Source organism: Myotis yumanensis, unplaced genomic scaffold (genome assembly GCF_028538775.1).
Source record: "Myotis yumanensis isolate MYYU_CA2020_CCGP unplaced genomic scaffold, mMyoYum1.0.hap1 SCAF_1, whole genome shotgun sequence".
NCBI lineage: Eukaryota > Metazoa > Chordata > Mammalia > Chiroptera > Vespertilionidae > Myotis > Myotis yumanensis.
In genome coordinates, this window is record NW_027223752.1 from 213,513,712 (window position 1) to 213,531,120 (window position 17,409).

Sequence of the window (17,409 nt, forward strand, 5' to 3'; positions counted from 1 at the left end):
TCTTGACTAAACAACTAGGAGCAAAATTGTTGAGTATACCACTTGTGTATGCTTAGCTCCATTGAATCCATCAAATGGTTTTCCTAAGTGGTTGTACCAATTAACAGTCTCATTAGCAATGTAGGAGAGTTCCAGTTGCTCCCCATCCACACCAACACTTTACATTTTAAGTCTTTTCAGATTTTGGCCATTCTAAATATGATGTAGTAATACCACATTGTGATTTTAATTTGCATTCCGCGATGACTAGTGATGTGTATTTTTCCCTATGTTGTTAGCCATCCATATGTCTTTTTTGTGAGGTGTCTGTTGCCTATTTTTTTATTATATTGTCTTTTTTTGGTTAATAATTTTTCAACAGAGGTTTATTATTGACCACGTGATGTGCCTAAAGAGCACAGAATTGGAAGTCAGGAGCCTCAGTTTGAAACCAGTTCTGAAACACAATTTACTTCTGAGTGCCTCTGCTTTTTTACCTATAAAATAAGATTCACATTTTATAATCTCTACGATTCTTTTTTTTCTCTGTTTTTATTTTTATTTTTTTAAAACATTTTTTTCCTTTATTGATTAAGGTATTACACATGTGTTCTTATCTACCCATTGCCCCTCAACCCCCACTTATATTGTCTTAATTACTGATTTTTTCAGAATTCTATAAATTACCTAGATATGAGTCCTTTGGCAGATATTTGTATTGTGTATATATCATCCCAGTTCTGGCTTCCCTCTTGATTTGTATAAATAATTTCTTTTAATGAGGAGATTTTAACTTTAATTAAATCCAATTTATTATTTTCTACCTGAACAAGTCACATATTTAGGCATCTTATGCCTTGTTCAAACATCTTGCCTACCACAGTATGGTGAAGTTATTCTCCTGGTCTAGCTTTTCACATTTACATCAGATGTTCTCAATTTTGACACTAATAACAGTTTGGACTGGATAATACTTTGTGGAGGGGAGCAGTCTCCCTGTGTTTTGTAGGATGTTTTTCAGTATTGCTTGCCTCTCTAGCCATTAGATGTTAGTAGCGGTAGTGGTAGCAATGGTAGTACTAGTCATTTTCAAAGTCATTTTTCTGATTATGTGGGAATCTGGTGGTTTTCAGCATTATTTGTCACAAAGACTTTCCACTGCCCATTGCTTTGAATTGTTATCCTTATTGAAAAACAATTGACCTTATTGTGTGCATCAACTTCTGTACATTCTATTAGATTCCATTAATCTATTTGTCTATACTTAATTTACTTGTTCAAAATGTTCTTGGATACTCTAGATCAGTGGTTCTCAACCTTCCTAATGCCGTGACCCTTTAATACAGTTCCTCATTTTGTGGTGACCCCCAATTTCATTGTTACAAATTTAACATAATTAAAGCATAGTGATTAATCACAAAAACAATATGTAATTATGTATGTGTTTTCCAATGGTCTTAGGTGACCCCTGTGAAAGGGTTGTTTGACCCCCAAAGGGGTCGCGACCCACAGGTTGAGAGCCACTGCTCTAGATGGTTTGCATTTTCATATAAATTTAGAATTATTGGTCAATTATATAAAACATCTGGTAGGGTTTTAAGATTGCATTGAAACTATAGACATCTTTATAATTTTGTCGCCCAGTCCTTAAACATGGTAGCTTGTTCCATGTATTTAGATCTTCTACAATTTCTTGGCAAAATCTGCACTGTAGTTTTAAATGTGGAAGTATGACACATCCTATCTAATAAAAGACAAAAAGGGTAATTGACCATACCTTTGCTATGCTTCCCATTGGCTAATCAGGGCGATATGCAAATTAACCGCCAACAAAGATGGCGACTAATTTGCATATGCAGTCACCAAGCGACGGAGCGAAGCCAGCTGGCCCTGGGCAGGAGCAGCGAGCGAAGGCCGGTGTGGCGAGCAAAGAGCAAAGAGGGGGGCCCACCACACCAGCCCCACCCCCAGGGCCCGAGCGGCTAGCGAAGGGCTAAGCCCCTTGCTGGCCGTGCCGGCCTCGCCCCTCCCGGCAAAGAGCGAAGGCCTGGGTTCCGGGCACTGGAGGAAAACTGGTGCCAGCAGCCAGGGGAAGAGGACCCCAAAGGGCCCCAGACTGTGAGAGGGCACAGGCCGGGCTGAGGGACCCACTGGAGTGCACAAATTTTTGTGCACTGGGCCTCTAGTCTTTTATAAAATGTATCCCGTATATTTGATGTTTTCTGATAGTTTTATAAATGGTATCATTTTAGTTTTATATTCTAAGTTTTTGTTGCTTGTGTATTGTATTTCTAATTTTTGTATAATGACCTTGAATCCAAAAATTTTGCTAAGTTTACTTTGAGGTTCAACAGTTTATAGATTCCTTTGGATTTTCTACATTTCAATTATGTTAGTTACAAATAATGAGGTTTATTTTTTTCCCATGTTTATGAAATTTTTTTTCTTGTTTTATTTCACTAGCTAGGATCTCCATCACAAGGTTAAATAAAAGTCATGAAAATGAACATTTATGCACTCTTCCTGATCTGAGGGGGAAGTATTTAACATTGTATATACATTAAGAATTATGTTAGCTGTAGATTTTCCTATTCACCAAGTTCCTTTCTTTTGCTTGTTTGCGTGTTGAGTTTTGTTCTAACAGGTAGTCACATATTAAAAGATAATGATGATATCATGGAAGTTTGGTTTTATGCCTTCTAAGGGCAAGTATGTTTTGTGTTTCATTTTGTTTTTAGCTTTACAACACAGCCCTTAATTTCGGGCCTTACTCTGAAGATGGGCCCCTTCTAAGATTTCAAGGGAACATTCATGCATTTCCTTGTGAAGTCCAAACTGACTTTGCAACACAAACAGCTCCTGAACTCTCTGCTCAACTCTTTGGCCTCTTAGTGACTTCTTTCCTCTGCATAATTGAGATTTATAAAAATAAACACATATTTGGTCTTCATCCCCTTTTCTAGCACAAAACTCCTCAAAATGCTTAGAGCTTCCTACGTTATAAAGGCATAACATTGTCTTTTGTTATGTCAATTAGGTGGCTTTTGGGCCTCACCTAAGGATTAGGGCCCAGAGCCAGGAGAAGCAACCGTGTGATTAGAGGGTTGGAACTTTCAGTCCCACTCTGATCTGGAGGTCAAATCAATTGCCAATGGGCAATGATTCAATAAATAACATATATGTAAAGAGGCCTCCACAAAGCCCCAAAAGGACAGGGTCTGAGCTTCTGGGTTGGTGAACACATGGAAATTCAGGAGAGTGGTGCACCTGGAGAGAGGATGGAAGCTCTGTGCCCTCTCCCCAATCCCTTGCCCTATGCATCTCTTCCCTCTGGCTGTTCCTGAGTCCTGTCCTTTAACAATAAACTTGCAACTTAGCAAGTAAAATGTTTCTCTGAGTTCTGTGACCTCCTCTAGCAAATTAATGGAAACTAAGCAGGGAGTTGTGATCTATAGCCACTTGGTTGAAAGCACGGTAACAAGTGTTGGGGGAGGGAGGGCAGTTTTATAGGACTGTGTTCTTTATCTTCAGGTATATAGTGTCAGAACTGAGTTGAATTGTAGGATACCCAGGTGGTGTCCGAGAATTGCTTGGTCTCAGGATATGAGTCTGTATATGTAAGTCAGGAATCAGCCAAGGGTTTGAATGGAATTGATGAGCAGATTTGGGGACTTGTCTTTGGTCTTCTCATTTCTTAGAAGTATCCATTCAATTCAAGGCATGCTGCAGCCCCAAATTCCAACATTTATTTTTTTCAGGAAGAGTGCATGAATGTTTACTTTCATCACTTCTATTTCATATTGTGATGAAGGTCCTAAATAAGGCCAAAAAAAAAAAAGGCACAAAGATTGAAAAAAAATGAAGCTTATCATCTATACTAATAAAAGGGTAATATGCTAATTAGACTGGGAGACCTTCCGGACAAAGCCATGGTGGTGGGGCCAAGGCAGAGGCAGTTAGGGGGGATCTGACCAGGAGGGAGGGCAGTTGGGGGTGATCAGGCCAGCAGGGAGGCAGTTGGGGGCAAGCAGTTTGGAAAGGGGGAACGTTGGGGGCAATCAGGCCAGCAAGGGGGGGAGGGGGCATTTGGGGGCTAGAAGGCCTGCGGGAGGGGTCAGTTGGGTGTGAGCAGGCTGGCAGGCAGAGTGGTTAGGGGCAATCAGGCAGGCAGGCAGGTGAGCAGTTAGGAGCCAGCGGTCCCGGATTGTGAGAGGGATGTCCCAGGTTGGAGAGGGTGCAGGTGAGGCTGAGGGATACCCCCCCCCCCCACCTCTGTGCATGAATTTCATGCACCAGGCCACTAGTTTGTAAATAACACAGTTGATATGTAGAATATCCAAAGGAATCCACAAACTGTTGAACCTCAGAGTGACCTTAACAAAACTGCTGAATTCAAGGTCATTAGACAAAAATTAGAATATAATACACAAGCAACAGACACTTAGACTACAAAACTAAAATAATACAATTTATAACACTATCAGAAAACATCAAGTCCATGGAATACATTTTACAAAAGATGTGTAAGATTTTACATCGAAAACTACAGTGCAGATTCTGCCAAGAAATTATAGAAAATCCAAATATATGAAGAAATCTATCATGTTTATGGATTGCATGACAACATTTTAAAGATGTCTCTAGTTTCAATGCTCTTTCTTCATGAGCTCTATTCAGTGCCAACTGGGAAGTGCTCTCAGAGGATAAGCTGGATAAATGTGGGGCTCATTTTGTTTCCCTTTGTCTAGTGATTGAATCCCTCCCTGTATCTTTCCATTTTAGTTGCTTTCCAAGGGCTTGAGCAGTTTATGTTTTCCTATCTTGTTCACATAAACATATTATTAGTCCGCCATAACTGTTTCACTATTACTAGACTGAAATTTCCCGTATTGGATTCTAACAGTTCCTCAACAGGGAAGCATACACCTTTCTCTAACCTCAGAGTCTCCACATATGCTATCCTTGACCTTGAAGCACTATCTCTCAGGCTCTTTGACTAACTAGTTTCCTATTACCCTGCATGTCTGTTTCACTATCAGTTGCTCAACAGTCTCTTCTTACCATTTCCTAACTCATCCAGGTTGCTTCTTCTGCTATACATTCCCAGAGCACACTGTTTCATTTAGTATTTATAAGACTTATTCTGCTTATAGTTAGTTAATACTTCTTTCCTTCTTACAGAGTAAGTGCCATGAAAGCAGAAATTATACCAAATACTGTGCCTAGATGATTAGGAAGTATTTGGTAAACATAACTTGGTCTAAAACCAAGGTATAAAATATTTTGATGACACTTCAAATATTGTGAATGTGATTTATTAAAATCATTGATAAAGGATTTCATCAGAGTACAGATGTGTGCACAGTTAGGCATCAGCCAATAATTGCAGCAAAATTTCTTCTGTCCCCTTTTCTATCATTGCCTACCATGTGTTCAAACTATATAGTTCTCTGCGTCCAGCTCAAGAGGACTATAATGGCAGCCTTTGTTTGCTTTCCATGACACACAAAGCAGATGCTTGAAAAAAAATAAGTCTGGATAAGTCTTCTGGCAGCTTATTTTTTATCATCACCATGAAATCCATCTGATAACATTGATTTATTATTAAAATCATCTGCTCCAAGATGTAGTAAAAATGTTGCTGTCTAAGAATAAATATGGCCATATTCTTTCCCACTATCCCAGAGCTCTCTTCTCCCATAGAAATATGTTCTATACACCTAGAAAGTTGAATTCATCCATCCATAGGGTGACATTGCAATAGGCATCATCAGATAGATACATTGTGTCTTTTCTTCAGAAAATCACACCCATTTAAGGAGTCAAACTATGGACATGTTGGAATGGTGCTGGGTATTTCCAAATAGAAACCGGGATCTACTAGCATAGGGCTTGGCATGTTGTTAAATCAACATTCATTTGATATCAAATCAAATGGTCACAGTAAAAATTCAAAACAAAGGCACTTATAATAAACAAAGTTTATTGATTAATCCATAAACATGACCATTAAAAAAAAAAGTAGAAAGCAAATGATTGCCTCGGTTGATAAAACGAGGCTCTCCCTGGTGGAAGGGCTGCCTAAGCAGCACAGCTCTTACAGCGCTGAAGACCGTTCTCGTTGCACGCTGTGCACTTCAGGGCTTTGAAAGAGTCTGTGAAGCAGTTTCGAAACACTGACATCTTGCTCCCATGGCACACGGAGCACGGATGAAAGCCAAAGCCTCCACAGGAAGGACACTCGTGTGGATGCTGCACTCTCTGTATAGGGGGGCAGCAGGAGGACAACAGAGAACAGAAAATGTGTTAGCATGGACAACTCAGTCAGCCTCCCTGTCCCTCTGTACTGTTGATGCTCATAAAAATACTATTGGCATAATATAGCTATGTATTGGGAAAGCTAGATGAAGTTTCCTTCATTGCCCCATTGATGGCCATCAATAGCAGGAGCTTAATTTATAAAACTTGGTGCATTTTTGGTCAAAGGGCGTACACTTAGAGAAACCCATCATATAAAACCACATATTTACAAACCAAACAATGCAGAAGATGGTGATTTGTATTAAAGGGAAATACGGCACTTTTCTCTCTAGTGTCTCTGAACAGTTTTGTGGTTGTGTTTTTAGACTACTATCAATAACAGTTGAGTCTGGAAACTCCGAAAACTAAAAGCTGAAGTGCAGAGGAGCCACTACCACCTGGAGGCCCCAGGTTATATTTCCCATTTGAATATGTTTGTTTTTTTAAAAAGCACTTTCAATGCATTATTATATAGAAACTTCCCTGGCCTCTCCCTTCACACATATACTATAGACATCTCCGTAAAGCAGATAATTCAAGCAACTTTTTCCTCATTTTATATTTGAAGAAACAGTCATAAAAATTTTAGGATGTTTCCCCAAGTCTGTATAATTTCTCATGGTTGTTATCAGCCTTTCCACCTCAAGGAAAGATAAAGAACCCTGGCAGTAGGATGAAGATAACTAGCCAGTGAGTGGAGGATAACATTTTGAAAATGATCCATACTCATTTCTATTTGCTGTTTTGCATGTGTAACCTTTGCTGGAGTTCACTGGTGGCCTCCATCAGCTGGGGACAGGTTAGGAGCCATTATAAAATGAAGACAAAGAAAAAAGTGAGTGAAAACCAAGCTTCTGACTTGCAAAATAGGAATCTGCAGCAATGTTTGAAAGTGAAGCTTTGAAACAAGAATAACGGCTAATGCTGAGAAATGTGGATAGTCACACACACATACACACACACACACTCTCAGACAAACATACTGGACATACTTACACATACATACAGCTTTTCTCTAGAGCATCACAATTGCACATATAAAAGTCTCCAAAAAATCTAACTGAAAAAACACGCCTGACTAAGTGTGTTTAACCCACCATTTCCCCAGCACAAACTACTATATGAACCCTTTTCCCAAGAAACAACTGTAATTTGCTCATATGTAATGCCTTGTGGAAGGTACTTTGGGAAACAACCATTAAGAACATTGTTGCCTTAAAATGTATATATTCCCAGACCACTTTTCAGATATGCATTTTCTGCAAGATTCATGTGCAATTACTGTTTGACTCAGCTATTATATCAAGATGGAAAATCCATGTAATAGCTCATTTTTAGTGGCACAGAATTACTTTGATGGAAAGTAATGGCTGTCAACCCGAATGACACAAACAAGGAACTTTGTCAAGTTTGTAGAGATTCAAAGCTCTTCCACAAGTCAGGTCAAATAAATTTCCTAAAATAAATATTTTATAAATATTAAAAGCTAAATTGTCATTTTAAAGGGAATCACAGATGGACAAAGGCCACCCTAAAATAATGTCATCAGAATCCATGCCGTGCTATTCTGAGATCTGTCTTTTACTCAAAGGGTTGTTGAGAGGATTCAATGAGTTAATTCATGAAAAATAAATAGAATATTGCCTGGCACATAGTAACCACTCAATAAAGTTAGTTATTGATATTTAATTAATAAATCCTTATTTGAAGGATTTGTATTAACTGCTGCCTTGATCTAAATCAGTGGTTCTCAACCTGTGGGTTGTGACCTCTTTGGGGGTCGAACGACCTTTTCACAGGGGTCGCCTAAGACCATCGGAAAACACATATATAATTACATATTGTTTTTGTGATTAATCACTATGCTTTAATTATGTTCAATTTGTAACAATGAAATTGGGGGTCACCACAACATGAGTAACTGTATTAAAGGGTCGAGGCATTAGGACGGTTGAGAACTACTTATCTAAATTGTTTGTAGTCACATGATACAACCATTGTCTAACGTTTTTAAAGTCACTTTATTTACACACTTCTATACTTAGTCTTTTGGTTTCAGGTCTTAAGGGAGAATAAATGTATTTCTATACATGTGTGAATTTTGATGTCTCGGAGCACAGTGTTGGAAAAATTATAAGGCCACTTCCATTCCTTAGAAAAATTAGTTGTTTCAGCCATAAACTTGGAAAGGATGGCTTATATAGCCTGCAGAGTTTATACCCAGTGCTCACACCAACCTCATTTTATAAATGAGGAAATAAAGCCTCTGAATGAGTAAAAAAATGTTCAGGGTACAGGGGATCAGAAAACTAGAAGCACTCTCTTCAAGAGCAAAAGCCATTGTTCTTTCTATTTAATAGTAGTTTCAACCTTATTTACATCCATTTTTCCCAAATACTATATCACATATGATTCCCAAATGTAAAACAGTTAAGAGGATAAATGTTATGACTAAAGCAGAATAGGGTGAGGGGTGGAGGTGGGTCTTGAGACTATTCACTAAGCTTCCCCAGTACTCCATTAGCCTCCAGGAATCCCATTCCTGTATATTCTCCTCCATTTGGTCTTCTAGTAAAGATAAACAATCCAGTCATGCCCAGCCATCTCCTTCAAAGAGCACTTTTGTTGCACTGGAACTTTGGCTCCATTTCAAAGAGTTTCTTATAAAGAAAATAAGCTGGCTTATATTAGACTAAAGACCCAGTGTACCAGTGGGGTCTCTCGGTCTGGCCTGCAGGATCAGGTAGAAACCGGCTCTCTGATATCCCCCAAGGTGTCCTGGATTGCGAGAAGGTGCAGGCCAGACCCAGGGACCCCACCGGTGCAAGATTGGGGCTGGGGAGGGACGTGGGAGGTTGGCCAGCTGGGAAGGGACCACGGGAGGGCTCCAGGGCATGTTCGGCCCATCTCGCTCAGTCCTGATCGTCAGGACCCCAGCAGCAAGCTAACCTACTAGCCAGAGTGTCTGCCCTCTGGTTGTCAGTGCACGTCATAGTGAGCGGTTGAGTGGCCTTACCATATCATTAGCATATTACGCTTTGATTGGTTGAATGAATGACTGGACGACCAGACACTTAGCATATTAGGCTTTTAATATATAGGATGCTCCTGTGTCCTAAATCCAGCACCTCCACAGTTTTGGCCTCAGGGGAAAATGTAAAATGAGCTAAGAAATTTCCCAAAACTTAGACAATATTCCAGCTTGGAGGAAGGAGAAATAACTGAAGTTAACATTAGTCAATATTAGCAACAATACAGACTTCCATTTCAATGAAGAGGTCTACTTCAGGACTTTGACCTTCAAGCAACTAAAGAATCTAGGGTAACTTTTCAGTGTCCTGGTGCTCAGCAGAGTGAGAATCAATGCAGACTTAGTTGAAAATAGCACTCAGAGCACAGAATCTATAGAATGTCAATCCTCTGAATAGTGGTTCGGGTAGAAGCATGCCCCTTTGGAGTACAATTCAATTTTTTAAAAAGTGAAAAAGTATTTTTTTTCATCTCTTTCTGTTCACATATTCTTGCTTAAGGACTTTTAAAAAATACTTATTCATCCCACAAATATGTTGAGTGTCTACTGCAGTGGTTCTCAAACTTCTGGCCCTTTAAATACAGTTCCTCATGTTGTGACCCAACCATAAAATTATTTTTGTAGCTATTTCATAACTGTAATGTTGGTATTGTTATGAATCATAATGTAATTATCTGATATGCAGGATGGTCTTAGGCCAAAGGGGTCGAAACCCACAGGTTGAGAACCACTGGTCTACTGCCAGGCACTGTGCAATGCATTAGGGATACAGTCCTGAAACAGACACTTCCCTGTTCTATAAAAGATAGCTCTTAGCCCCAACCTTAGATCTTTGAAGAGGTCCACTCCATACTGCAGTCATCTGAGTTGAAGCAACAGGAACTCCCAAATCTCTCATAAAGGTCCAATAGACAAAGATAAAAGTGTGGAGTTCATAAATGATAATCAAATGGATTTTTTTGGTAGCAAAACTCAAATTTCAAAAATAAAAAGGCTTTGCTGCTATCTACTGTAGAAATTAGGTGCTAAGATCAGTAATCTTCAATATCAGGAAATAAGTACACTTCTTATTCTTAACTTCAGATCATCTAATCTTATTCCAGAAGAGCCTGAAAGTCCCTTAAGCATTCAACCAAAGAGGAAGCAACTTATCTGAGTCTCTGTGACAACAAACCTCATCATTCAGATTGTCTATGAAGCAGACTTAATCCATGCAACAAATTGTCAAAGAGTGCACACTTGGCGTGTAATCATCTCTGCATGATTCAGCTTCGTCCCTGTATTTTGCTTTAAACTATATTCAACATTTCAACTCAGCAAATGCTTATTAAGTAGCTAATAAACACCTCTCTGTCTGACCACGCTGCTAATGAATAGTTAGCAGAATAGAGATGGTAGCATCATCAATTAGCAGAGTTGTGAAAGAAGCCACTGAACAAAATGCAGACACAGGAAATTTGTAGCTTATGATACTCAATGGATAAGCCTGAATGTATGAGTCTGATTCTTGAACCCAATGGGATATACTTCCATAAACCTACTTAAAAATATGTTCAGACTTCAGAGAGCAGCAGACTGAACACATGGCCTGATTTCCCCAGTGAGTAGGTAGTGCTCTGAGACTATATAGTCTCTGAACAGGCTGTGGCCATCTCCCCACTGGGAGGGGCCATCATATAGAACGGTGCTTCTCCTGGGAGGGTGAGGACAAGCTTTGACAGTTCAGATGTCTTCTACAGACAGCCTGGGCCTTTCCAGCATCCTCAGTGTGTTGCTGGGCATCTTACCTCTGTTCTATGTGAACAGCAAATTAGTAGTCCCCAGCCTACTACTAATTCAGGGAAGAATCAGGCAGAAAAGGGACACTATGTTGGCAATCTTACTAGAAATGACAACAAAATGTTTGCTCACATCTTCAAAAAAAAATAGCAAGGCAAAAACTTACTTAGATCTTTTCTACCAACTGAGAACTTTAACCCAGTATCTGCCAGTACAAAGTGTTTGCTGAGACACCTCAGGCTCCCTTGCGTTCTCTGTATGGACACCAGCAGGATCAGGGAAAGTCTTACCTCTTTGCTTCTAATCTGTAGCCTGTTTATTGATATAAATAAATACATAAATATAGCAATAAATCAATTTTACCTAAAAATTGTGTTTTTATTCATCTTTTTTGCCCAAGCATTCTCCTACATTAAAATAAGGATTTTTCTCATCTCTTTCATCAATGAACTGCTTTGCCTTCTCAAAAATAAAAAATAAAGAATACCTTAGATAAAAAAGGATTCAACTAAAAAATATTTACTGGGTGCCTATTATTTGCAATCCCTGTTTTAGGCACTAGCGGTGAAGAACAGAAGAACAGAACAAAGTAAACAAGAATCTGTGTCCACATGGGGCTCCTATTCTGTGGGGAGGACCTCTTCTCAGGAGCAGAGCTTGCATTGGTACAGCTAGCCTGATTGAACCCAAGTCTCATACCAGCTGTCACCACCATATTTCACTTGCTTCTGTTGCCTTTGGCCAGCTCTTCATGTTAGAGGCCACTGACAATTTTCATTAATGAATCAGACCCACTCATCTTTCCAGAGCAATTTTCACTCAGGAGAGATGGATACTAAGATTTGGGGACCAGAAAACTTGAAATTATTTGCTGACACTATTTCTGATGGCCCAGCTGCAACTGTTAGCCTCCTTCCTCATCATCACCTGGGATTACTGGGGCCTGAATTACCAGGACCAGGACAGTCATCAGCAAATTAAAACTGAACATAATCTGTCTGATTTCTCTCTAAAGTTACCACCAATTTGCATATCTTCCATGATGCACCACAAGTCTCAGAACCCAGTGTTAAAACCATCTGTTCCCAGGACTTAATACTGTATCTACCTCCCAGTAAACTTCCCACCTGGGCCTTGGGTCCTGCCACTAAGGTCATATCTCCCAGAAACCTACATGACACTTAATTCAAGAGTGATGAGAGCATAGATTCATGGTTAATATCATGGGCTTTGGAGTCAGGCTGAGTGGAATCATAAATTGAACCCCGTCTAAGGTCTTGTGCAAGCGATTCAACCTTCGGTGATTCCATTACTTTGCTGGCAAAATAGGGATAATATTAGAACCCACCTTGCAGAATTGTTGTGAGGTTTCAGAGACTTAAGACATAAAATACCAAGAATATTACTTGCTACAGAGTAAAGACTCCAACGCTGCCTACCTCATGAACGTTTAACTCTTGCTCCATTGCCAAAAGCCAACCAGAAGAATGCAATGGGTTTGGAACTGAATCTTGCAACTCTTATTCACTTTGTTTGGCTTCTCCTACTGTTCTCCAGAGCCAGTCTCTTATTTGGGTTAGTTTGTCTTAAACCTCAGCCCCTTTCACAGACAGAGCCCAGGGCTTTCTCGAATGGCTTCAAATTCTCTACCAGTTTGGTTATATGGGCAAAGCAGCCCAACAGAGCTATAGCACCTTAAAACTCCCATAACATTAGAAGCCAGTACCATCCCATTCTTTTTAACATCAAAAACAGTCTTAAATATCTGTGCCTTGTTTATGTCATCAGTAGAATGGAGACACACCTAATGAAGATAACAAAATCTTCTTTCCAAAATATTTTGAGCTGAGAGAGATAAGTTACGTTAATATAGCTTGGTGCTATTAATAAAGTTGTAGAATTAAAGAATTACAGACTCAAAGAAATAAAAGCCCATAAATAGCCAAGTCAATCATCAATCTTTAAGAAGAGTAAAGAGAGAGATTCACCTTGTAAGAACCTGAAAGTTTTTATTAGACCACAAAAAGAAAGACAGTATGATTTGGTATAAGAAACAACATATCAGTGGAACTTACTATAGAGCTCAAAGACCCAAGTATAAATGGGGTTTATTATAATATAAAATCAACACAACAGAGCAATAATTTAGTAGATGAATTTGGAAGGTGGATCATCATATGTTAAGAAAACGGAATTGGATTTTATATAAATTAAAGACCTATATGTGAATAATAAAGTTAATATAAGAAAACATGAGACAATATTTTTCTGACCTTAAGGTGGAAGGGTGTTTCATAAGTAAAAATTTAAAAGCACAAAACATAAGGAAAAATGATGGTTTTGATTATATTAGAGAATTTCTGTTGCATGAACAATACCACGGAAGAAGCTGAACAAAAGGAAGGAAACATTGCAATGACTAAAACCAACAAAAACTTAACATCTAGAATATAGAAGGACCTTCCAAAAATCAACCCCAAAAAGCAAGTCCAAGACGTTTAATAGGCAAGGTATAAGAATGCACAATTTACAGAAGAAATGATAAAAAAAAAATCAAAAGAAATCTAATAAGTATACAATGAAATGTCCAAACTCAGTGATAATCAGAAAAACATAAATTAAAAAAATAAATCAATATAGCTCAATAAAGCAATCTGCCTATTACCCTGGAAAAAATTAGACAACTGTAAGTTAGAGAGCAGTGTAACTTAATTGTCATGAAGCAGGAACATACAAAACCTCTTTCTCTACGGGAGGAGGTGTTGAAGGGTACAACCATTCCAGAAAGCCATCTGGCACTTCCTGGAAAACTAAGTCTATGCATCAGCTCGGAAGCAGCAATTTCTACTCCAGGGAAATCCATAGGGAACATGCTCAGGACTGTTCCTTGAAGCACTGTTTGTTTGATGGAAGGAGTTGGGGGACATCAGGGTGCCCATCAGTGGACAAGAGGGTAGATAAGAAAATAGTAGGTGGGCTTCATAGAGTTACACAATCCAAAACAGGAGCTATGAGCCACATGTGGCATTTAAACTTAAATTTAAATCAAGAATAATTAAATAAAATTAAAAATTTAAGTCCTCAGTCGCACTAGCCACACTTTGAGTGTTAGATAACCACATGCAGCAATGGCCACTATTTCAGATGGTATGGATATAAACATTTCCATCACCAAAGAAAGTTCTATGGAGCACTGCTGTCCTGCAGAACTACACAGCACTTAGAAGAAACAGGTTAAATGTTCACACAGCAATATAGATGATACCGAAAAAGTAGTGCCTAGAGAAAATAATATGGCACAAAACTACATATATTTCATAACATATATTTCATTAAATTTACATAAGTTTAAAAAGTGCACAGAAAATAATACACATTAACTAACTTAATTCACATAAATAAAAAAAATACATATTCACCCAAATTAATGGTTCCATGCAGATGGAGTAGGATATAGGTACAAAGGGAAAGAAATTAGCTCCTCCCATAGAGGTTTTCAAAAGGAGTTTTAAACTACCAAATGCATACCCTCATTGTTTGTCCTTCTGAGAAGGTCACAATATGAAACATGATATGAATAAAACCAAGGGGCACAGAGTTCATTTGGGACATGAATCAAATACCCAAAGAAAAGTCATACAAAAATCAAAATACTTTGAAAAGCACCCAACAAAAAGAGGGTCAGAGGAATTCAGAGGTGGGAGAGATCGGGAATGATTTGGGGAAGAAGTGATGTTGCAGATGGGCCTCGAGGACCGTGGAGGGAAAGGAGGGATTGGAACAAGAGCATTCCAGGCAGACAGAACAGCTTGCACAAAGGAATGGTAGTAATAACGCACAAAGAGTTCTTTGTTTTAACTGAAGTGGAAGGAATGGTAGACAATGAAAAACAAGGTCAGCAAAGGAGACCAGAGCTGGACGAGCTGGTAGGGGCATACACACTAGATTCCAGGTAAGCAGACCGCCTAGTTCACCTGGAAACATCTAGGCTCATGTTTGCTATCCCAGAAAAATTATAAATCCCTTTGCACTCTCAAAGTCTCCCAGTTTCCATGATAAAATACATGGTCTTCCTACATATAGAGAAAAATAAGCTTAGCAGAGAAGGATTAGGGACTTTTTGGTTGCATACTAATTTGATACATTGCATATTTGAATAAGTATTTCTCTGATGCTGTAATAATCAGTATAGGAACAAAATTTAAATGTGCACTCTATAGAAATAAATTTTTGTAATATTTAAAAATGATCCTTGAGAAAAATAAAATAATTTACATAAAAAATGTTAAATGTGCTTTAAGGCAAGTGTTTGATTTGAAACACCTCATCAACATCACCTCTATTAGAGAATTAGGCTATACTAAAGCAGGCTGGAATTTTCACCTAATACTATGAGGTTGTTAGAAACGAACACTAAAGCCACTCTATCTAGAGCAAATTTAATGACAGGTGACATCAAATTAAAACTGCCACATGTATCCTGTTACATATGTGTAAGAACATGGGAAAACTCAAGTAGGAAAACTCAGTTACAATCAGAATGTGTTTAACATTTGGATTACTAAAAATAAGTTGCTAAAAGCACAATTACCTCAATTTTGGTTAAGAGGTCTTGCAGTTCTCCTGATTCATTCATTGACAAAATTTTCTCAGCACCCTATTAACAAGAGAAGGTAGGGGGGGGGAAAGAAAATCCATTTTGTTAGTATTGGAGAAAATAAAGTTCTAGCCAGGAAAGTTTAAGCTACAAAATACTGAACATGATTCTTCCCATCAGATCTCAGTAAATTTACAACCAGGAGGCCAAAGAGGAGAAGAAATGTATCTTTTCTTTCACATGGTCCCATCTAGTAAGGCTTACTGCGGGCAAGAGGGGGGCGGCCAGCAGGAGGGGAGCGCTAGAGAGCCCACCGCTGTCAGAATAAGCCCAGATGTGAAAGGCTCCAGCACTCCCTTCAGAGGAGGGGAATTACCATCTGGGAAAGGGCACCTCTGAGCACATGCCCAGCCTGGGCTGTCTCTACCCTATTCCAGGCATCCTGGGCACAGTCTTCTTACAGTCGTGCATGTAAAAATAACAGTAGCTAAAATAATAAAGGAGTTAATAACCACTGCCACTGAGCACATACTGTGAGGGAGGCACCCAACATCATCTAATCTGATGCGTCTGACTCTATTCATAGCAGAAATCTAGCCTTCGTGAGATTAAATAAATCCAAGGTCACCCAAAAAGGAAGCGGGAATTTGAACACAAGCAGGGGATTGACTCCAGAACCCATGTTTTCAACTTCTCAAACGCACTGTGAAAACGAGAGTTGGGGCAATGTCTGCCCTTTCCACACTTTCCAAAAACTCACCGTGTTTCTTCTAACTACCCACTTTCCTTTCCTTTCCAGTCTCTTCTTACATTCTCCCACTCAACTCCCCAGCATGTACACATAGAGCGGGAAGAAGGAAAACTTGGGGTAATTATTTCTAATCAAAGGCAGAGTCCCCATCTGCCTTGTTCACACCATATCCCCGGCACAGAATGTTGGATTCACTGTCTATTCATCAACAAGACAGGGAAAAATATCATCACACGATACATACTTTTTGGATTCCTTTTTGCAGGGCAGGGTAGAAAACACAGGCTCACTTCAAAAAAGAAAGGCCCTAGTTCTGAAGGAGGATACAATACACTTTTATGTAAACACAAGGCAGAGGAATGCACAGGGTAGAATGGAAAATTAGAGCCAAATGAATGCTGCAGACAAGGGGCGAGCTAGGAAATCTCAGCAGGAGGAACAAAGGATCTGCTTGGCGAGGGCAGAGAAGGATGTCTGAAGTTGGTGGCAACTGATGTGGCCTTGAAGGTTATAGGTGAGGTTCCTAGGGCAGGCTCGGCCATGCCCACAGTGATGTAAAGGAGCCTTTGGTTCTGCGTTTCACTTCACTTCAGTTTATCTTACATAATTCATGACATCTTCATCACCATCGGAGATGTCAGCTTGATATATTAAAAAGCACTATGAAAACATACACAGAGCTACAGAGAATATATGTAGCTGTACGGGCAGGTTATATTCTTTTATTTGTGGGTAGTTCTGCTAGGAATATAGATGTGACACCCCCTAACGTGAGAACAAAGGTAACAAAAGCACCAAAATAAAACATTAAAGTCTAAAACGTAGTAATATCCGGTAATATTTTACCACTGCTACATTCTATTTCCTTTAGGAGTTAGCTAAGCTATGATGGGAAACGCCTCTGGGGAGTTGGGCACAGGAACGAAAGCAGTAAGGAAACAATATGTGAGTCATTTTCCATCAACAAAAGAA

General features: G+C 39.2%; 1 protein-coding gene across 1 annotated transcript in view; it reads right to left on the reverse strand.

Annotated features, from left to right (window-relative positions):
* Nucleotides 1-6,060: 6,060 nt before the first annotated feature.
* Nucleotides 6,061-17,409, reverse strand: part of GRXCR1 (glutaredoxin and cysteine rich domain containing 1) — a 94,279-nt gene continuing 82,930 nt past the window's right edge. Inside the window, exons 3-4 of the mRNA XM_070396548.1 lie at nucleotides 15,681-15,746; nucleotides 6,061-6,240 (exon numbers count right to left, since the gene is read on the reverse strand). Coding sequence (XP_070252649.1) covers nucleotides 6,061-6,240; nucleotides 15,681-15,746 — 246 coding nt within the window. The remainder of the gene's footprint in view (nucleotides 6,241-15,680; nucleotides 15,747-17,409) is intronic.